This window comes from Nothobranchius furzeri, chromosome 3 (genome assembly GCF_043380555.1).
Source record: "Nothobranchius furzeri strain GRZ-AD chromosome 3, NfurGRZ-RIMD1, whole genome shotgun sequence".
Lineage (NCBI taxonomy): Eukaryota > Metazoa > Chordata > Actinopteri > Cyprinodontiformes > Nothobranchiidae > Nothobranchius > Nothobranchius furzeri.
Genome location: NC_091743.1, coordinates 51,620,645 through 51,644,393, shown reverse-complemented (window position 1 = coordinate 51,644,393; position 23,749 = coordinate 51,620,645). Strand labels below are relative to the sequence as shown.

At 41.5% G+C, this 23,749-nt stretch overlaps 1 protein-coding gene across 4 annotated transcripts in view; it reads left to right on the top strand.

Annotated features, from left to right (window-relative positions):
• Positions 1–23,159, top strand: part of tfeb (transcription factor EB) — a 49,537-nt gene extending 26,378 nt beyond the window's left edge. For 2 of the 4 annotated variants that reach the window (XM_070549309.1, XM_015959563.3), the window contains exons 2-11: positions 8,474–8,578; positions 8,742–8,918; positions 15,262–15,360; positions 15,454–15,642; positions 16,320–16,409; positions 21,181–21,298; positions 21,452–21,508; positions 21,910–21,985; positions 22,064–22,211; positions 22,293–23,159. In XM_070549309.1, the coding sequence (XP_070405410.1) occupies positions 8,549–8,578; positions 8,742–8,918; positions 15,262–15,360; positions 15,454–15,642; positions 16,320–16,409; positions 21,181–21,298; positions 21,452–21,508; positions 21,910–21,985; positions 22,064–22,211; positions 22,293–22,868 (1,560 nt within the window). In that variant the 5' untranslated portion in view covers positions 8,474–8,548 and the 3' untranslated portion in view covers positions 22,869–23,159. Of the gene's footprint in view, positions 1–8,152; positions 8,579–8,741; positions 8,919–15,261; positions 15,361–15,453; positions 15,643–16,319; positions 16,410–21,180; positions 21,299–21,451; positions 21,509–21,909; positions 21,986–22,063; positions 22,212–22,292 lie in introns of those variants that run through there. The other 2 variants (XM_015959564.3, XM_070549308.1) reach the window with 2 other exon arrangements.
• Positions 23,160–23,749: the final 590 nt, after the last annotated feature.

Genomic DNA, 23,749 nt, shown 5'->3' with positions numbered 1-23,749 from the left:
CTTCTAGTTTAGTCGTTCTCTTTTATTTCCTGGACAGTAAAACAACAACCTTCCCAGTGGTGAGTCAAGATGGGTGAGTCCATGAATGTCAAGTGACAGTGTGATGTAGATCTGTCAGGCTTTCCAGATCCTAGCATTTCACCGTCTGTTTTCTGTCAGAAGCAAATGCAGGAGATAGTTGTAGGAAACTATTTATATGTTCAGCCTGTATGAAATTTATGTATAAAGTCGACAAAAAGCACCTTCCAACAAATTTAATCATAAGATTTATGGAAAGAAAGAGTAGTTATGTTTTGAAAGGCAACAAAATATACACGATACCAAAACATGGGATAAATATAAAAGGAATGTTGTGTATCAATCATAGACTGTACATATACGGTATCAATATATGGAGTAAAAATATGGAATAAATTAAGTACCGAAATCAAGAATGCCAAAACAATATATACCTTTAATAAACATATTAAAAATGAAATGCTTAGATTCTATGATACTGTGAGATAAATTTATTTATGAAGTAGAGAGAATTAAAGGGAAAATGCACACCGTATGTTCTGCTTTGTTTCTTTTAGCTATTATTTTTTGTGTGTTTTATTTTGCATTATTTGTTTTCTCCTTTCATTAACCCTCTGGGGTCCATGGACGCGTAGCTGCATCTTTTGAACAGGTCTGATTTGGGACGCTGTAGCAGCAAGACTCTGCCTCCCTGAGTTTAGGTTTTAATTCAGTTTTAAAAAGGAGATTATAAACTACACCCCATTTTTTAAATTTTGTTAATAGGCAACGTAAAAGCGGAGTTATACTAAACTAAAAAACGATCCATTTTTAGACAGTCTGATAAATCTGTTTAGTAATCCGTGAGAGGGAATGTGCTTGTGAACATTAAAAAAAAACACAAAAACATGAGATCCTTTTGCAGTTGGTGGAAGTCTCACATATTCAAGTGATAAAACGTATCATTATGTAGCTGAGAGAGAGAGGAAGGCCACACGAGTAACGAGATGTGAGCAAAAAGGAGCCGCTTCGCGGGGAAAGGAGTGTCGCGAATGGAGTAACAAAAAACAATTGGACAGATATTGATGTAAACTTCATATTTTGGAGCGATCCGGACAGATATATTGTCGCTGCAGTTTAGTAGGCTTTTATTAGGCCAGGGTATCCGCGGGTCCTTAAAAAGTCTTAAAAAGTCTTAAATTAGCTTTTCCAAATTGAAGGTCCTAAAAATCCTTAAAAATGACAAATAATCCTTAAATACAGTTTCCAAAGGTCTTAAATTACCAAAGACCCGATAAACAAGATTATTTTATTTCTATATCATTTTCGTGAATTTCTAGTTGGTGTTCAGCATTTTTTGTGTATGATATTGGCATAAGTGGAACCGTACACATTCAGTTGGTTGTGAAAGGGGGCAATTTTAAATGAGCACATTAGCTGGTTAAGCTAGTGGGAGCGTGCGCCATGGGGAAGTGTAAGCTTAATGGTAACTGGATGGTTAATCCCACGTTTGCGACGTGGTTAGCACCGGTTCCAGGCAATAGCTGGAAATTACAGCTTAAATTTAATTTTTAAAATAGCTTAAATTTGGTCAAAGTGGCCTTAAAAAAGGTCTTAAAACGTCTTAAATTTGGCTCCCTTAAACCTGCAGATACCCCGTAGGCTTACAATAAAGGATGATGAGGAGGATAAATGTCCACCAGGCAGTTCAGCTGTTTTTTTAACTGGAAGCAGAGGAAGTGGACGGAGACTCACAGCCGGAGTCTGAGGCAAATAGCGAGGATGTTGATGACGATGTGGCAGATCCATCCTTCCTTATAGAAGAGTAGGGTCATGATTAGGTGGAGGATGAAGGCAGAGATCCAGCTCCTCGGAGATCCAACAAGAGGAGTGGGCAGCGCCGCGCAGCTGTCAGATCTCGATTTCCGCGGCGTGAGACAGAGCCACTCCCCACTCCAAAATGCATGCACATTATTGCCAAATTAATAAAATAAGTATAAATTCTGATAGTCCAGGTTGTCCTGAAAAAAATGATACCCCATAAGGCAATATTTATTGTTTATATTAGAAAATACAAAAGAAAAACCAAAATGAGTCAAAAACAGTGATTTACACCCTGGACCCCAGAAGGCTAATAATTTTTTTAATTAGTTATTTGCTATATTTATTCATATTTTTTATAAATGTACAGTCTAGATTACCATTCTAAATTATAAAAAATCATTCGTCATAAATGTTTGTTGGTTTCACAGTAAAATAAACAACTTTTTTCCAATTCGGATTTTATGTTTTTGAGTGATTTAAGGTCTAATCTGCAACCCGTTTATGTCCAAATATAAAAAAATAATTATAAATTCATAAAGTCCAGGTTGTGCTGAAAAGATTGATACCACATAAGGCAGTGGTTATGGTTTTATTTTGGAAATACAAAGGAAAACTCTAAATTAGTCAACAACGGCAAATTACACTCTGGACCCCAGAGGGTTAATATAAGAAAAGAAGTTGGTTAGTTCTGTGTCAGGGGAGAGGAGGGGAAATGACTTTTAGGTGGAAAACAGTCATTTCATTCCGTTACTTTGTTGTCATTTGTATTTATTTTGGTTAAGGGGAACAGCTAACATGAGTTTTGCTTCTTTCTGTTCCTTTTTCATTTTTTGTTTTCGTAAACCTGTTTTGTGTTTTGTTTTTAATGGTGAATAAATGAAAATAAACTTTAATAAAAAAATAAATAAAAACTCAAAGTAACCGTTTATTATCAGAAATAATCATTAAAAATGTTTTTTCAGTGATCCACATCTTTAAGGAACGTCATTGGCCTTTAATTGGAATGTGTTTGCTCTTCTAGCCAGGCTGCTTTTACAGCATTAACCCACTTTCTGTTTCCAAGTGTTGTTTAGGGATTCCTCTGACCTTTTAGGTATTTTCCTACACTCATGCATCAAGTGCTTTTAACATGCTCATCACTTCAAATATGGCTGTTCAATGTTTCTGTGCAGCTTTGGCTGTACACTGTGCTAACTCGAACTGCATACATTTCTGGGAGAGGACACTGAATGTGTATATACCACATCTAAGTGCTGGCTGTCAAAGAGGCCTCCCTTGGCATTGCACAGTCACATCTAAAAATACACTGTCCACAAATTAACACCACGCCTGTGAGCACAGGTGCCCTGGCCTCACACTTCCTCGCCTTGTGTGTGTGTGTGTGTGTGTGTGTGTGTTGTGTTTGTCTATAAACATGTATGTTCTGCACAGAGGGAAGAATGGCTGTCATCGTCCAGCATATTTGAAATGTCCCTCATCTGGATTGGGTGCTTTGTGTGTATGCGTGTGTGGTGGTGACTCAATCCAGACCTGGCCTCTGACCTGGGCTTCCTCCGCTCTTCATCCTAATACTGGCTGACAGTGTTTGAAGTGAAGGGGCAGTGACATTACAGCTCTGGATGCACAATGGCCGCTGTGTGCTCCTACTACGTCACTAATGTCCTCAGTGGATGAAGGCCCATGTATGGGGATCAAGCTGTTTGGTGACAGTGTGTCACCCAATGATATCAGGAAGTTCTGTCCAGTCTATGGATGTGTAATGTAATACATCAGATAGACTATGCATCTTGGCTTAGTCATAGAAGGAAACTGAATGCTGTTTTACAGCTACTCGATTGGAAAGTGATGTCAAATGTAAACACTGAAAGCTCTACCTCATACACGAATTTAATTTTAAAAACGGTGTGTTGCTGCAATTGGTAAAACAAGGTTTTAAATTAAAGAAGCACACGATATATCGGTTAGTGCCAGGTATGGTTCAATGGCCAAGTCGTTGAAGCATAAATAGTATAGTAGTGGTTTCTGAACTCTTCAGCTTCTGACCCCCCCCCCCCCCCCCCCCCCCCCAAAAATATCCAATAATGCCAAATGCTATTGACACCAACCACTGGTTGAATCATGTAGTGCAGGGGTGTCAAACTCAAACTCACACGGGGCCGAAATGAAACTCTGGGAAGGAGTTGAGGGCCAAACTTAATATTTTTTGAAAAAGTGACGGCAAATTTGCACATTTTCTTTATCAACATTTATGCAATTTTGAACCTTTAAATTAGGAAACAAACATTTCTGCATTAACTCTGAATGTGGAATAACCAAATGACACACGAGCAAGTCAGTTTTAAATAAAAGGCATCAGTGGTATTCATTCCTTGTGGTATAATCAGCATTTTAAAAATCTATTCAGGATTTATGTTTTCTTGTTCATTCATTTTTCTTATTTTTTATTCTCCTTTTTTTCTCCTGTAATACGTGTCATCGCTGCTGTGACGTCTAGCTTTCCCCTCTGAGGAACAATAAAGTGATTTTCTATTCTATTCATCTATCTGCAGCCTTTCCACTTCCTGTTTACTATAGGTTAAATCTTTTCTCACGGGCCAACAACAAAATAAAAATATCATTTTATCTTAAATGAAAATGCAACATCTCACCTGTTAACTTTCATGTTTTGGAGCAGAAAAAGAGCATAAAACCAACATATTTAAAGCTCAGTTTGCTCCACTGGTTTACTGTGATGCTCACCTGTTCCAGCCAGATACCTGCATCATGGGGTTGAGCTGAGCTGAGGAGGAGACTCCTGTTTTGTTCATCTTCATCATAATAATGACAACATTAGATGACAACAGGTGCTCACATAGGTTTGTGCTGATGAACATGTCTGAGCAGCTTGACCACGTTGTTGTGTGTCGGGGAGGAAACACAACGACAGCAACCACAGAGTCGTGCTGGTTTGAGCGTGTCGCTGCTCGCTGGAGTTATATCAGCTCTGTCTGGACGTTAGTTGGAAAACGTTCTCTTTCAGTCGTGAACACATTACTGAGCGGCTAGAATCTCCGTTTCTGGGCTTCAACGTCAGAAAATAGCTGAGTGAACTCGGCGCTCAGTGAGAGGAGTGTTTAGTTTGTCCGAGACAGCAGAGTTGCAGACACCGGCAGCTGACGCTGGAAAAAACACAAAGGAGGGGGCGCGTCGGCTCCGCGCTGACGCTGCAAAGCATCATGGGAGTTGAAGTCTTTGCTGTAAAATCGTCCAGCGGGCCAGTTTTAATATATTTTTGATATTTATCTCGCGGGCCACATAAAAATGGCCTTGTGTCTGACATATGTGGGGTGGTGCTCACTCCTCCCCCCTTCCACTTGGACCTCAAGGGATAAACCAATCCTGCTCAATGGTCAACTTTCCTCGCGGGGTCACACCCATTAGGACAGTGGGAGGGTTAAAGAAAATCTTATTATGTGTGGTGTGTTGCGACTGCTCTGGTCTGCTTGTAAGTGCACAATCGCTCCGATCATAAATTTGGGTTTGAAACGTGTTGGATTGTCTTGGTCTGATAGTCAGGGGGAAAACTAGTGTGCTGCCTGTTGAATGTGATGTTTAGTCAATCAGAATGCAAAGTCAGAGGAGCACGCAGCATGCTATGTTTGTTTATGATGAAGTCACGTTTTATCTCGCGAGATGTCCCGTCTGAGCTGCAAATGTCTGTGGGTGAAAGCGGTTCATGTAGTTTCTGTCAAGTTGCTGCACACCCCACATTATATGATGAGCACCTGCTATATCTGTGACTTTTTTAATCACCACATGTGTGGTCGCTCATGCATTCAAAATCATCTGACTATTTTAAAGTCTTGGCATGTGAACTTAAGAGTTTTGTGACCCCACAGCGTTGGAATGGGCGATACGGTCTAAAATCTATATCTCGATATATTCTGAAACGTGAGATAACGATATATATGTCTTCAGGTGACGTAGGGGCAAAGGGTCAATAATTATAAAAAAAGCAAGCTGGCTTTAAAATTCTCACCTTTATAGGATTTTAGCAGCATTTAGAAATCCCATAAAACTCAGGTGTCTTCACATATAGTTTGACATATTTTTTCAAAATTATAATTTAGATCTTGTGATGTAAAATAAATGGAATGAGAATGACTTGACATATTTTCTTATCCATACCTCCTCCCCATTCTCTCTCTCTGCCACACCAAAATGTGTTCATTTCTAATTATTGGCAAAATCAGCAATTAGTGTGTCAGTTCAGAACAAGAAGTGGAAGAATATATTGTGCAACATTGCATGTTGGGGAAGTATCACAATGAAATGTTTTTGCTTTCTGTTGCTATCAACAACATTAGAAACATGACAGTAACCCTCATGCACTGACCACAAGACTTGAGGAGCAGTGGGACGTGATCTTTGAGCTAGAAGGGGTTCGTGTCTCTGCAGGCCCCCAGCTCCACGAGCTCCATGATTTTTAACACCAGATCTTAGAGGTTAGTTTAGCTGCAGAATTGGTTGTTTTTGTGCCTAATTAGGTAATCAGCTGTCTGAAAACATTAAGACTTCAGATCGTTGTCCTCGCTGGTATTTCCAAGAAACTCTAAGATGAACTGAATTCTTCTGTAATAGTTTAAATGTACATGAAAGCTAGCAGAATCAAATTTTGTGCTGTCTTAATTTTAGCCAAACATGAAAGGGCTGCCATGTTTGGAGCAGCAGCTTCTGCTGCTGTTTACTGTTTTCTTACAGGGGAGACACCACACCCAGCAAACATTTGATGCTGCATGTTTCAATCTTCTATGTGGAAAGTACATTTGGAGGCAGTCTGCAGATTTAAAGCATACTCAAAGAATTATAATCTGATTTTGTTTAGGATTAGCTTGGTAACAAATTTTCATAATTTCATCATGAATAAATGTAGATTGTCTTTTAAACCGTTTTCACTATTTCTGAAGAGGACGATCACTTTATTTTAATGCAGTTCAGCTGCAAAATGCAAAAAGAAAAAAGAAAAAGGGATTCTACACTCTGGTTCAAGTTTGTGTTGTGTATCTATGTGCATCTCTGCATGGGTGTATGATTTTTATGTAGGCCATCTACATGGGCACAAAGCGGGCAGTGTTTGCCCCTTCAGGCGCTGAAATGTACACTTCGGACAACAGGCGGCTTCAGTCCCTCTCAATAGGAGCTGCTCTTCTTATTGTACCTCGTGCACAATGAGCTTTTCTCTCTTCCTCTTGTCTTTTCCTCCTTACGAGCGAATACAGACAGCGTGGACGAATCAGAGTCTTACTGAAGCTCTGTCATCCGACCACAAATCACAACAGACACCTCGACCCGGTTCCACCACACCTCTGAATCCAGACCGGCTTAGTCATGCAGGGAAGAGCACAAGTCATTGCAGAAGGGGAACCGTCTGTCCCGGGACAGCGTCTGAGCGTGAAAAGAAAGAAAAAGGAGATGTTGCTGAAGGGATGATGGGTGTTTCCATTCCCCTTCTGCTCACATGATCAACTCAGGACAACAAAATAACGTGACTCCCGCATGACCTCTCTGACATTACAGAGGAAGTCCTCCTCTCTTCACCTCGGCTTGGTGGTTAGTCTGTGAGACGCAAAGATGTTTACTTGGTAGTTACTTCTTTTTAGTCCATGAACATATGTGCACATTTTATTATTCAAAGAAAAGAAAACCAAACTCTGTAATTATTGCATCTTTTAAGAAAAAGAACAATGTTTTTAGTGGATGACATTTAAAACATGATAACGACTGTTACGTGAAGGTAAATGGAATATTTTCCTATAGTGTCAGATCACTTCAATAATTTGATACGGGTCTTCTAGGAGCTGATGACTTCTTCTGCCAAAGAACTTTTTGTTGTACTAATTAAATTTTTTTCATCAGCCTAGGTGCAATAATTTACTGTGAAATAAAAGACAGAATTTATAAACTGCAGCAACTTTAATTGAACCCTTTAACGTTCACAACAATAAAAAACGTAACATTATTTCAGTTTTAAATGAATTTTCATAACAAAGTGTGAGGTATTAACTTATTTCAAACATCCGATTATTTTGTCAATGTCGTTTATTTATTTATAACCTTGAGTCCAATCTGCAGAGAGCATTCAGACTGAATCTGTGTGTTTAAAATTGCACAAAAAAAGAAATTGTTATAGTAAAAATGGTTTGTTGAGTAGTGGCTTCTCAGTTAGCCACAGCGGGGCGCATTGGCTTCTATAATCACAAGTGTTTAGAAAGGAAATGTAAGTTTTAAAATCATATGTGAACAAAAAAATTGCAGCATTTCAATTAGAAACTAATGGACACTGTTTAGTTCTATATATTTTAATCTTTAGACATAAATGAAGTGTGGCCTGGTGAAAGGCAAGGCCAGTTGAAGGAGATGGGGCTGTTGGATAGATTTTGTTTGTTAAACTCACTGAAAAGAACACATTAGGACTTGTTTTCCTAACACTAACGCTCTCATTAACAGTCAAACATTTAAATGGTTGCTTTCCTTTTAACAGAACAAGGAAAGGTTTGTTCCCACCCCATTAACAACATAGTTAATGAAAGAACTGATCTGCAATAGTAAATGTTGCTGTTTTTGTTCTTCCACCTGCAGTCAGATTTACAATTTTCACTTTTTATCTCCACAGATTCCTCAACCTTTCGGGCTGGACTGTGGTGCATTAACTTCGGCTCGCCCTCCCCTGCCCCCCCGCCCCCCAGCAATGGCGTCACGCATTGGGCTGCGAATGCAGGTTAAACCCCCCCCCCCCCCCCCCACACACACACACACACACACCCACACACACATACACATACACACATCATGCCTGTTTTAATATTGTCCTTGATCATCATCACCAGGTAATTCATATGTTTTTGTGTCATCAAACATTCCTATGATGTTCTTTGTCCCAGCTGATGCGAGACCAGCTGCAGCAGGAGGAACAGCGTGAGCGGCAGCATCAGGAGCAGAATGCGGCATTGCAGTTGCAGTACATGCAGCATCGCATGGCGGCGCCACCTGAACCCACACCTGCCATCAGCGCCCCGCAGCATTACCAGAGCATGCAGGTCCCTGTGGAGGTTCTGAAGGTCAGTGTATTTTTTTTCTTATCTGCCTGTTTTTCTACTCAAATGATCAAGAGTTCTGTGAAATTTGAGACTTTGACGTCCCCGTCGTACATGTCTGTGCAAATGAAAAGAAGTGAGTTGTGAAATCCCTCTGACTCATATCCAGTGTTCATACACTTGCACCACAAAGAGAGACCATTCTGCAAATCTTACTGATGCCATTAGCTTCAGAAAAGAAAGACTTTGTCTCAGAGGGTTTCAGCAAAACCAGCTGCAGAGACAGGAAGGTGCATCGGAGGCTGTCTGTGGCCTCTGATGCAGCTCCACGCTGAGGGGAAAAAAGACATCAGGATCAGGTTTAAAAAAGGAAAAGAGCAAAAGATGCAGGAGAGCAACAAGACAGCAAGGAGGTGATAAGAGACATTTGACATGTTTTGCGATAGAGGAGACAGAGCTATCAGACAGGGACAGATAAAGCTGAAATGACATTTTGCCTGATTCCAGAGATGCCTGAGTTGGCCCTTATCTGTGTTTGAGTGCATTTGGAATTGTGCAATATTCATTTAGATGTGTGAGGATCTAGTTTAGTGTAGGATCTCTCCTATGTGCATGCTCCTGTTATTGCACGAGGTAACTTACCATAGTGACACTCTGCTCCTAAGTGCATGAATCCCTGTTTGGGTGAGTGGATGCCATTTATGAAATCTGTGTTTCTCCTGTTGCTGTGTACCTCTTAGATCTTGCATGGTTTGAGTGGTCAACACTACATTGATGTTCCAGTTTGTGAGAACAAAAAAATATTCTTAATGTGTCCCTTATCAGTGTCAAAAACTGCTCCTCGGGCAAGGTGCGAGCTGAGAGACAGGAATGCAATCATCGGCGGTTGTTGTCTGTTTTTCAACAAAATTACACAATAACGGCTGAGCTGAATTCCAGGAAATACTTTGGGAGAGGTGGAGTGCGGTTCAAGGGGAAAACTCTTTTGTGATGTAAAATATAACTATGCTATTGGCTTTGATATAGGATGTAAATGATATGTATGCCTTCAGTAGATAGAAGACAAAACTATTTACTAAAAGCATTTCTGGTTCATTTGATATAATCCTGGATATTAAATTGGATGGGGTAGATGGGGTGGGGGGGTGGGGGGGCTGTCCTTATGGAGCTTTGGTCTTTGATGTGAAGGAATGAGGCCAACCCATTGCTCCATGTAGCCACACTTGAGGATTTAAGGCGGCTTTACCCTTGTAGACATTACTGAATTGTTGCAACTAGATCTTTACTCCATCACACGGGGTCTGAACTCAGAGTTCAGGAGTTTAAATACCAGTGGTAAACCGTACTGAGCTAATAGGCTTTGATCATTTATCAAACCTTTTCATTTAAAACTGAATAAATTATGATAAGCATGTTAAGGCTGTGGGAAAACCCAAATTGCATGTTCCTTATGTGCTTGCACCAGCCAGAATGATCAGCTGCATTAGAAAAAAATTGCAATCTTGTTCATTATTTAGTTACAGAAATGTTCAGCCATCAGGAATGGATACTCATCCATAAACCCCCAACAGAGGAACAACGTCCTCCACTTTCAGATATTGATTCAAAGAGACTAAAAATCGCAAATGGGAAAGAAACATGTTTTAATTTCTAGGAAAAGACGGTTGAAAAGAATAAAAACGGAGAACTACAGACCCCATATCTCACAGGACAGGGGAGACGATACAGTATATTGGATTCTAAAGTCAAACAATGTTTTCAATTTTTAAGACCAAATTTGATTAGAAACCTCAAGCCAGACGCAGAAGACACATCCAGTAAAGATCTGAATTGTAGCCTCAGTTTCCTGTTTGTAATTGACATGATTGATGCTTGGTGTGGTCCTCTGCTGTCGTTGTCCATCAGCTTCAAGGCCCAACATGCTCTCGGAGGGTGCATACACTTTTTTCCTCCTCTTCATATCTTATCCTCCAGGCCTTTGTCTGTCTCTGTGTGCTGGGTGCACGGCTGCTTCTGCATTTTTTCTGGAAACTGGAAACTGAAATCACTAAAATGGATCTCGTCAGTTGGTCACTCAATGCGATTGATAAAATTTTTTCAACGATGAGAACTGGAGAAGGGGCTCCCGGATGCCCCTCCGGGACAGACCCAGTTGGACACATCATGGACTACCGGAAACAGTGGAACTTGATTTGTTTATCTCAGCTGTCTGTGGAGGACTCTGAAGACGTGTGGATATTCATGGTGTTGGTGTCAGGTTTCCTGCTCATTGGCATTGGAGGCTACCTGGCTTACCGGAAAATTAACGAGCTGTCGAGGAATATTGGCCTGATCCCGGAGCTCAGAGATGGTTTGCACCGCGCTGTGATTTCACAGACTCAAATAATTGTCAAGATGAATCGTAAGCTTGGAACTTTGGCCAAGATTCATTACTGGCACAAAAGATGGATGCCATCGAAGATAGAGTGGAAGAATCAGCACTGATTGGGATAGTTTAATGTTCATTATTGGGATTTTGAGAGGTTGAGGACCAAGGAACTAAGACAGAGAGTAAATTACCTCTGTGTGGCCCCAAAACAATTTCTAATCGGAATCTGTTGCCCTTGAGCCTGCAAGGCTCCAACAGAAACTCCCCTCTCAGAAGATATGTGGAATGTACCATCGCTATGGCAACTCAACTCTGCCTCCTTTCCCAGCCTGGGCGGTACTGCGGGAATGCCGCATAATTGTTCCAGGGTCACTGCAACCCTCCAACCCTCAATGCTCCTTCCCCTATCCACACTGAGGTGACATGCGCTGCTTATCGTGGCTGCAGGAACTGAAGTGGGGATAGTCCCAACCCACCACCCCACCTAGTGGACACTTATGTTGTGTTGTCTGAAGTATGTTGCATATATGTTTGAAGTGTTTTTTTTGCAGAGCAAAGCTTCCCTCCTGGTGGGAGGGTAACTCTGAAGTGCCTTTTTTCCCCTCCCCCTGAACCAACCCTCATATAACCCTCTTATCTCTGTTAAGGTAGCGTGACTCAGGGTTGCGAATGACCACAGTCACCAATTCTTGTCATGTGTCTTGCCCATGTATGTCTGATCTCTGAATTGTGTGTACTGAAACTCTAATTTCCCTCTGGGATTAATAAAGTATCTTTGATTGATTGATTTGATGTGTTTCAAAGTAGGTGTTGTGCAGACCTTGGTTGGAACCAATGCGATGGTTGTTAAGGCTACAGATGCATTTAGAACCTAAAATCTTCTAGGTCAAAGGTGTCCAAACTATTCCTAACTCAAGTGAAAAGTCTGCACTGGCCACAACAACCCATGTTATTATATATTTTTTTACTTGTATGACTCAAAAATAGGCCTTAAATCAGTAAAAAGCTGAACATAAAAATGTTAACAGCTTCAGTGTACATCAAACACCTTCTGGAAACACAAAATTCTCTCATCTGGAATTGCAAATGGGGGCCACATAACATCTCTCATCTGGAATTGCAAATGGGGGCCACGTAACGTCACTCCAAGGGCCACCAATGGCCCCTGTCGCACAATTTGGACATGCCTGACCTAGAACAACTCCGCCCAATCTGCCCTGACATCAACAAGACATTTTTCTATCCACACACGTGCTGGTCATTTTCTTTAAAGCCATACATTGCACATTTTTCATATTGTAAATAATTTTCTTGAGATGGTATGTGCTAAAATGATCCTTTACAGGGTTAATGAAATGTCACTCAGACCCCCTACCCCCCTCTGTGACCAGAAAACTGCATTTGCAACTTCAGAGTGCCAGTCTGGTCTGTTAGAATAAAAAAATGGAGCTGACATTCCTGGTGCTGCTTCCAGCATGCTTCCTGTATGTTTTAGATCATGAACACAGCTGATTTGTTTGTTTTAGTGATGAACCGCACCTGTAGGCACTAATGAAGGCTAGGGAGATATTTCAGCTGTTAGATTAAGGTGTTAAAAAGACAAACGCACAGCAAGGAGATAGGTTTTGCTTTTGGCTCTACTAAACGCACACTAGGGGTTGCTAAGAGCAAAAAAAAAAAAAAAAAAGCCTAGTGTATCCTTTAAACCTAGGTATGAATTTGGGTGAAAATCCCAGAGAAATGAACATGTTAAGTTTAAAATCACCTCATTCTCCTTTCTTGTGATCAATTTGAACTTCAGCGCTTTTTATCACCAGGTAAAAATGTGTATATAACTGAGTTTGTGCCATTTGTTTGGAATATAACTGTTTGTAACAAGCAATTGATCAGGTGTACCAAATAAAGTATCTGACTGAGAATTTCCTTTCTATTAGGCCCAGACTTGCTAACCCTAAGCCTTGACAAAGCTCCTTGGGTGAAAAGCTAAACTTTTAAAAGAAAATAAAGAATTCCAGTTTCAACAATTTAAATCTAGTAGGGTTAACTTGAACTAGACTGAGACCTAGTCCACACGTAGCCGGGGTTTTTTAAAAACGAATATCCGCCCCTCCAAAAACTTGCATCCACACCACCGCGTTTTAAAAAGAAGCTCTGTCCACACGTACCCTGATAAATACGTTGTTAAGGACATGCCAGACCTGTAGGCGGCAGTACTTCCCCCGTTCTTAACCTCGTCCTTCGTCTGTGGTCTTCCGCAAGGAGCAGTAATTCCACTTGCAAAAACAAACAAGCAAAAAGCGCTTGGACGATTGATAAAGCGAGCGGGGCTCTGAGGGCATCCATGCTGTCAGCTAGTGTAAACACAGGTCGCACACGTGATGTCAGCATTTTTTGTCGCGGAAAGTGACGTTGCGGACCTTAAAACTCCGGTTTTGTCCGTCCACACGCAGACACCCAAAACTGAGAAAACGCAGATCTTCACTTTGGCCGGAGTTTTTAAAAAGATCCGTTTTCGTGTGAAAAAACTCCGTTTTCGTGTGGATGGCAGGCCAAAACGTAGAAAAATATCTACGTTTTGGCAGATCCCCGGCTACGTGTGGACAGAGCCTGAGAACAGTCACTCATTTTTATGTAGCTCTGCTCCAGAGTGCGAAGATCTTTGGTAACAGATGTGGTATGAGCAATGTTGCCAACTTGGCGACTTTGTCACCATTTCTAACGACTTTTCAGACCCCCTTAATGACTTTTTTTTAGAAAAGCGCCTAGAGACAAATCTGGCAACATTTCTGACCCTCCTCAGCTACTTTGACTACAACTTTGTAGCCAACTTTACCTGCAGATTAGCGATGCATCTGAAGCGACAGGACCGTCCTTCCTTCCAGAGGATCAGAAAGAAAATGATCTGCGCATGTGCGTGCAGCATGATCACGCTACCCCCATTGACCAATCAAACCTTTTATGGGTTTTCACAAGTCCATTATTTGAGATAGCCACCGGATTTACATAAAGGGCAACCACTCCTTCCGCCATCCTGCCGCATTTCGGCAGCTGAGCTCGGCTGGCACTGGCAGGCAGCGTCGCACTCACACATGGCTTCTCGCACCACTTGTGGTGCATTCAAGGAACATTGGAACTCTATGATGAGTTCAATAACATAGCACATTTAAAACTTTTATAAAAAACAGAATAATACTGTAAGACAAACACCTCAGGTCATTGGCAGTTTGCATGTAACGTTTCTGAATACTAAATACGGCCTGCTTCTTTTTACACAAAAGTACTAAAAACAACAAAACAAAAAAAAAAACTAAATATATATATATTATCTTTTAGGTCAATATATAGCACTGAATCACAACAGAAGAATACATCTCAAGGCACTTGAAAACTACAAGAGAAAATTCATTTTAATTCAGTCATACATGCATTCCTATCAATTTAATATTTTTTGTGTTTATGAGTTCCATTCTCTTAAGACAAAATAGAAATATTCCTTCCATAGTTTGTGCCATCTTTCCTTGATGTTTTAAAGGCTGCTGTTTTGTATTCTATGGGGTTTTTATTTTAATAAAATATTAAAAAAAAAATTAAATAGTTTTTTTTAATCAAATCACGTGGGTTTCATTTGATTTACTCTACAAGACCGGTGTGGTCATGACGCAAACGTGGCGACGTCTTCACAAAAACCAGATGACGTCATTGCGCTGTATGCAAATTAGCATGTGACGTCATCTGGTGACATCTAGCGACTTTTGGGGGGAACTTCAGCTACTTTCGGTCAAAAACATTTGGCAACACGGGGTATGAGAGTTACCTGAAATGGTACCATCAAATATTTCTGGCTTATGTTTGAGGAAGCTGCTTATCTGAATTGGACGTTTCACATAGTGAAATATGTTTAATTACTAGTAAATTCTTGTCTTTTTCTCGTGCCATTTGTGGTTTGGAATAATCAAAAGATAAATGCTGACATGTCTAAATTGTATTTACATCAAACAGGTGCAAACCCACCTTGAGAATCCAACAGACTATCACATACGTCAGTCAAGGAGGCAGCAAGTGAAGGAATATCTCTCCACCACCTATGCCACCAAACAGGTATGCTCATTTCTCTGCTGTATAATGGCTTGGTCAAGATTCTTATGGTACTGAAGAACATTGTTATTGAATAACTCTTTCATTGTCCTTTAGACGGTCCACGCAGTAGCAGGAGTCGTACCCCCATCTCCTCCCACAAACATGGTACCTGCAGGGGGATCAGCACCTGCTCCCCAGCCCCTCCACTCCCCACTCTTACGGAAAGAGCAGCTCATGTCTGGCAACAGCGCCCCCAACAGCCCCATGGCCATGCTCAACATTGACTCCAGCCACGAGAAGGAGGTGGGTGCGCACAAAGCGTGCACAAACCGTGGCACGGACATAAACCCATAAACATTAAGCCTTTGGGCTTGTTGTAAAGCTCCATTTACAAGAGCTAGGCTTGACAAATAACACCAAAATGTGTAACTAAACTGTTCCTATGTGTGGGTTTATGAGGGTTGAAAATTACCCAGAAAGTGAGGTGATCTCCACATTTTATTAAAGCGTCGTAATGGTTTAATTGTTCTTTGGCAGGCTGCGTGGCAGCATCTGAGAGTGAAGCCGTGTTAATGTGTGTGGAAGAAAGCAGTGACTAACTGGCAGTAACTGAAAGTGACAATTAGTGGATTTTAAATGCTCCATAATGACCTTCCAGCAGTAATTACAGCTTAACAAGTGACAGAAACAGCAGAATGCAGAGGCCTTTGAACCTAGAAGACTTTGACCAACTCTCTGCATTCAATGAGCAACTTCTCTTCTCCCCGTCTCAATACGGGAAAATAGTCCAGCAAGTCAGTCCTGTAAGTGAGAATCCAGTGTTTTAAGCCTCTAAATGCCACCAGGTGTCTGGGATTTTAATCAAATTTGTGTGTGTCAGCATTTTTATACTTGAACGTTGTAAAAATGAGATCATTAAATGTGAATTGAACTGACTTATGAAGTTCTTTTGTTTAGAAAAGATTTGTTTTGTGTTTCAGATGGATGAAGTCATTGATAACATTATAAGTATGCAGTCCAGTTATGACGATATACATGCGTACATGGATCCTGTAGAGATGCCAAACACAGTAAGTAGAACCAACCCACCACAGACATGATTTAAGGGTATGCTTATACCGCTCGTGCACACCGCAGCTCGTGAAATCAGAAGAAGAAGAGGGCATTTCTGGTGCATATGTGGGTGGACAATATGGCCAAAAATGTATCACAATATTTCTGAGCATTTTGATGAGAACGATAAATCTGTTGATATAACAAAATAAAAGAAAATGCAATAGGGCTCTATCAAATCAGTTTTTTTTTTTTTTACCAAATTCTACTTTTTCTCTTCATTTTTCTGAATTCCAAATATCAATTCTAACCATGTTTACTAACCCCTAAAAGTGTGATATAATAAAGTGAAAGGATATTTAAACAGCAGCCAGAATTGAAATTGTAACTTTATCTCTCACAAATATAACAAAAGTGGTTCTGCAGAGCACTGAGTGCTTTTGCAAGATCTTTAACTGGTTTTACTCATCTTTTTATTGAAAACTCAATTCATGATTATTCATGGGCAAAATTAGGTGTTACTGTGTTTTGTAGTCAATGTTTAAGAATTACTAAAGGAAGAGATGACGTCACAGGGACGAGCAGGAGAAAGCAAGTGGTGGACACTGTTTGTGTCCAGAGTTCAATAAAGTTTGATGGGCAGACTTGATTTGGTAAATCTGCCACCCCCAACCCACCTCCGTTTGCAGCGCTTTACCACAAGTGGACGAAGCTTTTCCGGGTCGTCAAATAGAAAATTTGATGCAGCAAAATAAAAGCGCCTCGCGTCTAAAGTAGAAGCGGTAGGCTATCAGGGGCAGGTCACGTTTGTGTTAATGAAGCTGAATTTCCAGAGTTTGCAGGTGTGCCTTACCACCGCTAGCTGCTGCTTCACATGCCTCTCTGTTCTGTTTCTGTGGCGAGACGGGCTGAGCCCACCCGGGTGACCAGGTAGCATGTACGGGGGCCTACACTGGCCAAATTACCACTGAACTACCATGAAACTTTCCCTACTTCCGGTTCCAGCCATGTTTGCCGTCAGAACTTTAATAAGTCTGTACCACTTGACCCACGCGAGCATAAGGATGTGTTGACATAATCTAATTAGCACATCATGATATATGTTTTAACCAAGCAAGAAAAAAAAACAGGTATCCTCGTGAAAGGGACTGCCCGCCCCTACCCATGAGGAATTGTGTCTGTATTTTAGCTGGTTTTAAAGTTTCAAGTTATTAGCCTGTTCAAGTTTTAAATGCCCTCACTTTATTTTTACTTTCCTTGAACTCTTTCTTTGAAATCCTTTAAAGTGTTTTTGATCAATAGTTTAATTCGTCCAAGAGAAAACCTGAAACAAGACCTGAGAGCTGCAGGAGCCTTCAGCAGAACAGCTTTCAGTCACAGTTATTTGGGAATCTGTTGGTGATAAAATACTGTTTTATGTCTTAAAGCTGCATTTTCCTGAATTGTCTTTGAAGAATCATCAAAAGAAATGGGAACAAACTGTTTTTGTGTCAAGCAGCTGCATTGTCACTATCTAGTACTTTAGCTCGTTAACTAGCTAAAGGTCCAATTTAAAGGGAGCCTATTAAGCAAAACTAGTTCTCTGCTATCTCTATAAACACTCCGAATGTGGGAAAAAAAGTCCGTCTCTTTTCTGTCGATGTTTGGTGAAGGATTAGTGTACCTATGAGTCATTTCATAAGTCCCATTTTGTGATGTCAAAATTGGGAAAATGTGCATGGAACCACCTCTCACCTTGCCAAGCTGGAGGAGCAGCAGCTCTACTCCGAGCCCCTCCCGGAGCTTCTCAGCTTATAGCTGCCTGAGCAGGGTGAGCGTGGCCAGCTCCAGCTTGTTTTGTTAAAATGACCGAGCCCTGAAATGGCTCATTTTGGAAATGACTGAAAATGTCGAGAACAAAAATTCTGATATTGTTTCATGTGAGCGGGATTTTGTGCAAAGAACTTCATAAACATGTTTTATGTCAACTATAACTGTTATACCTTCAAATTGTGAGTCATAATATATCCTTAATTAAGTAATTATGGTAATGCATCTGCATCTTTATTTATAATATTCATTTCAAAAGTTACATAAAAATATAAGTTGGATAAATTTTGTTATGCATAAGCAAAAATGACATGCATCATGCTTTTGTTAGATGAAATTAATAATTTAGGCACTCAGTCTAAATCAGCCATTATAACATTTCTCTCAATGATAAAGGGTGTTTTAATTCACATATGTTCTTTTGTCTTTCTCAAACTAAACTGCTAACTACTTAAGTCATTCACTAGTTCTGTTAAATCAGCGAGGTCATGTTTTAAACCATCCGTTGAATCTTGTTTCATCCACTTTCTGATTCTATAAGCGATTAGTTATGTCTTCATCTGGCCATCTACTGAAACGCATGGACGAATGACATCAAAATGCACAAAGCAGCGTGTTTAATTGACTTAAACTGTAAAAATTCCAACCCTGAACCTTGTTGGACAGAGTTAGAAACTGAAGAGAAGAACTGTGCTGTGCTTTGTGTCTGAGGGAACGCACTCAGAAAATTAACAATTAAGCTGCCACTAGTTAGAGTTCAACTTGTTTACAAGATATTTGGAGAGCGGGAGGTGGGGGGAAAAAAGCAAGGGAGGAGGGAAAGAGAGAGAGAGAGAGAGGGGTGGGGGGTTAGGACGAGGAACATTTTTTGAAGGGGGAAAACAGGCTGAAAGTCCAGTAAGGGGAAAGTTCACTCCTGTTTGGTGGAGAGTGGAGGTAGAAGACAGACTGGAGCGGTGTTGCTGAGGTCATTCCCCCAGTGCTGGGGCAGCCGTGCCAGAGAGCTGAGCAGAAGGAAGTTAAAGTCCTCCACTGGTCTTGTGAGGCTTGGAGGATAGGATGAAGGAGATGAATAAGACGTATGCCATTGTGGAAGTTATTGAAGGAGAACAGATTCAGCTGGTAAGCAGACTTTTGATTTGTAATTGGGGTAGGTGTCTACACGTCTATTTTCCCAGGCCGTTAGTGGTTTGAACCAGTTATGACAGCTGCTGCAGCAGCTCTTTAGTTCCACCCTCGGTCTCTGATTAAAAGAGGAACCACAGCAGAGGAGATGGTTGGTGGGTTTCATTTTCTAACACATTTGTTGCTATGGCCTGCAGCGGGACGTTTCTGCACTTTTATTGAGATTGTGTGTTTAACTCAACATCCAGCTTCCACTGCTGCATGTCTGTGGTAGATGTGACCTTTCCTTGGTGCTTTACTCTCAGCTCTGTGTGCTTGATTGGTTCAATCCTTTAACGTTTGTCTTTGTGCTTGATTAGATTGGGCACCCTGCACTAATCAATCCAAGGGTCAACAGTGTTGTAAAAGTTAGTTCCTTACGCGATACAGACAGAGACTTGATGTGCCGATCGCAACGTTAACCGTGCTGCTGGAAATTTCCAGCTTCGCTCCCTTTACTCCCCTTTACTGTCAGAACAGTGAATGAAACTCACCTGCTAATCCTGACGGCGATTAAAGCAGCAAATTCCATGGAATTCTTGGAATCTCAAAGTTTAGTAAGAGTCGGGGACACCAGGCACATGGGAGTACTTCAGACTGTGTGTGCATGTCTGCATGAGGACGAAACACTAAGTACTAGTCAGAATAACTTACTGATTACTTGAATGAACTCCTACTGGACTTGGTCAGTGCTGGAGCATGAAGGAGGCGGGGGGCCTGGAGTTTTACCATCTATGATGTCACACGGGGCTTTAACCTTCAACAGCATCAAAGTTGATCTCTGAAAACAAATATTGAAAATATTTTAGACACCTAGGATGCAGCATCACTTTCAGCACCTCGGGGGCTGAAAGCAGAATAAAAACCTGACAGTTGTGTACGGATGAGATTGAAGCCAGGTGTGTTCCAGGAGTTTTGTTAAAAAAAAGAAAAGATTATTGGGCTTAATTTCTTGATTTAACCATTTTGCTTATCATTTTCCCAATTGAGTCCAGTTGCTTTTGTATGTTCTGTTGGAGAATTGCGTAGTCCTGCTGGATGTAACCCTAGCATTTTATCAAAGCCAGCTGGACTTGTTTAGCATTCTTGGCGTCTTATTGTTGAAGATTTCTCAGTCCTGGAGAAAGCTCCTCAGGTGAGAAGCAAAAAATCTTCATGACCTGAAAAAGAAGTCCTTTTCCGTTCAGTTGGACCTGTTCCTGATGACTGAGGATCCACTCCCAACACGTCATCTTTGGCATTAATAGAGATCTGTGTTTTATCTCACAGTAGCTTCCACATGAACTTATCTTCTCCGCTGGGCTCTTTATCTTTCAGGCCTCATTAGCCGTGTTTGCCCTTGATTCAGGGAGTGTGACACGGCTGCTCGACACACGTTAAACGCCCATCACAGTCATTGACCTACCCAATTAAGGGGAAATCAAATTGTTTTTGGAGTCCATAGAAACCTAAATTACAGTTGTTTTACAACGTCTAAAGTGCACAGCGTTGGAGTTTGGAGCGCACTACCAGCGTTATTTCAGTAGCTGGAGGGAGGCGGGTCATAAAGACTGATAAGGCAGATTGTGTGATTGTCAATCATTGCTGTGAGCTTGACAAACTGTCTTCAGGTGTGATGTTTTTGCATTATCTCCAGCTATGTGCTCTTTACGGTGCAATAAACAGGAATGCTGACTTCATAAAAAGACTTAACAAGGTGCATAAAACTGTCTATAAAACAAATTGTATAAAACAAACGAAGGTACTTGTTCGTTTAGAGGACTTTCCTTAACTTTAATTTTTAACTGCATTGCTTCATGTGTTCTTCCTCCCCAGCTCCCACTTTCAAGCAGTCACCTGGACGTGTACACAGGTCCTGGGATGAAGGGGCCAGCTATAGCCATGACGAGTAACTCCTGTCCTGCAAACTTGACCATCAAGCGAGAACTGTCAGGTGCGGACTCGAAAGATCGGAGTATTTTGTATTTTTTTAAACCAAAAATCGGATAAATGATGCAGAATCGAACTGCTATTTGGCAGTTTTATTTTGCTTTTGAGCCATGGTACTTTGTCAGCCGTTGGTTAATCATTTTTTGTCATTGCAAAGACACAGAAGCCCGTGCATTGGCCAAGGAGAGACAGAAAAAAGACAACCACAATCTCAGTAAGTCTCTGCATTTAGACTTTACAACTTCCTTTTCCACAAGCTTTTACTTTATCGCTGCTGTAGAGTAAATTATCTGTGGAAACACACACACACACACACACACACACACACACACACACTGCAGTTTGTCTTGCAAAAACAGCTTTATATAGCTTAGAGCTGATTCAGCTGACAGTACAAGTGAGTGGATATTTAACTTGATCATTTCTGCTGTCGTAGCACTTTAAGAGCAATTGCCTGTGACTGTGTGTGTGTGTGTGTGCGCGCACCTAAATGTTGACCCTTTTTTCTGATCTTTATAATTAATTTAGCCCTAGAATGCATTTTACCTGCAAACTGAACTTTTAGCTGCAGATTTTTTCTCCTTTTTTTATACTTTGTCCCTTTTTTTGCAACAGTTGAACGGAGGAGAAGATTCAACATTAACGATCGAATCAAAGAGCTGGGCACCATGATTCCCAAAACCAATGACCTGTGAGCTACTTTGACTTTACTGTAAATCTGAAGGCGCTTTGTTGCAGGATGCTCATGCCTGTGTTTTTCTCTTTGCAGTGATGTGCGCTGGAACAAAGGCACCATCTTGCGAGCATCTGTAGATTACATCAAGCGCATGCAGAAGGACGTTCAGAGGTCCAGAGAAGTGGAGAATAACTTCAAAAGGATGGAGATGGCCAACAAACAGCTGTTGCTACGCATCCAGGTAACACACTTACTCATTCAACAGCTTGTGCAGGAGCACAGCGAGGATAACGATGGTGATGGTGTTGGTCTGTGCCAACAGGAGCTGGAGATGCAGGCTCGTCTGCATGGCATACCCAGCAACTCTCCCTCTGGTCTGAATCTGGCTGAGATGATGCCTCCTTACATAAAACAAGAAACCAGTCAAGAGGAGAACCTCTCTCACCTCCAGCAGCAAGCACACCTCCAGCACCAGCACCTAGCCCACAACCAGGTTCACCCCCAGGCCCAGCAGCACCACTTCCTCCCCCAGAACAACCTTCACCCTCATGGGCAAGCCCTGCCTCCTCCCAGGCAGCAGCTCCCACCACTCCCACAGCACCTCCCACCCCAGCAGCCCATCCAGTTCCCAGCTGTGGGCAGCTCTCAGCCCTTTGACTTTGCCCACTCAATGGACTTGTGCGACGGGATCCCTGGGTTCTCCGACGGCATGTCGGGGCTGGGTGACCTCGGCGGACTGGATCTCCAGGGGAAGAGGGGCGAGCTAGGCTTCCTGATGATGGACGAGCCTTTGTCCCCGATAGGTAGAGACCCTCTGCTGTCTGCTGTATCACCTGAGGCCTCCGTCGACTCAAGTCGCAGATCCAGCTTTAGCATAGATGATGGAGACATAATGTAGACGCACATTAAAGACACACTCTCATACGCACACACACACACACACATGTGCCTTTTAGGTTAAATACCCAGCAGACTGAGCGTGTATTAGTTGTGAGCCAGGACATGAACAGGTCTCTTAATCATAAAGGAACAGCTAACAGCATCAGCAGATACAAGGACACACAATTGCATCACCTCACATCATAGCTGTCCCCCGCACACACACACGCACACACGCACACAACCCCTTTTAATAACCATAAATGATAGAATGAACGATGGTTAATAAAATGAGAATAGCGTCATGGTCCTGCATGTGTAATTCTCCATTAAGGACTCACGTTGCGGTGTTGTTCCACATTCTGCTTTAGCCTCACGCATTAGCTGCTGACGGAGATCCGCTCCGACCTCGCCCCGGACTTACCCGGCTTCACAAACGTCTGCACAGAAAAAACACCTTATTGATGTTGTCATCTCAAAGATGCTGCTGAATCTTTGTCCAGAAAACCTAACGGAAGTCTCAGAAATTCTCAGGTACTGTAACAGAAGCAGGAATAATCCAGAATCCCAGATATTAATCCCAACAGTTTTAGAGCCATAAGTCTAATCTGCATGTGCCCTTTTGATTCATGCAGCTGCTTTTTTTCTTCTCCGTTCATGATTATTATTTTTAATGTTGGAGGTTATTCACTTCCTTTCTTGCTCTTTAAATGCAGTTAGCAGGTTATTTTTTCAGCTTTAGTTAAATGATGGGATGTTCCTCTTCTTTGTCAGGTTTGTGAGCAGGATGACGGACAAACGGAGGGGTTAGGATCTGTGTTTGTTGTCATGTTCATGGTAACAGTACAGCGTTTGAACACTGGTATTTGTAGACGTCAACACGTGTCACATGTGTGTGCT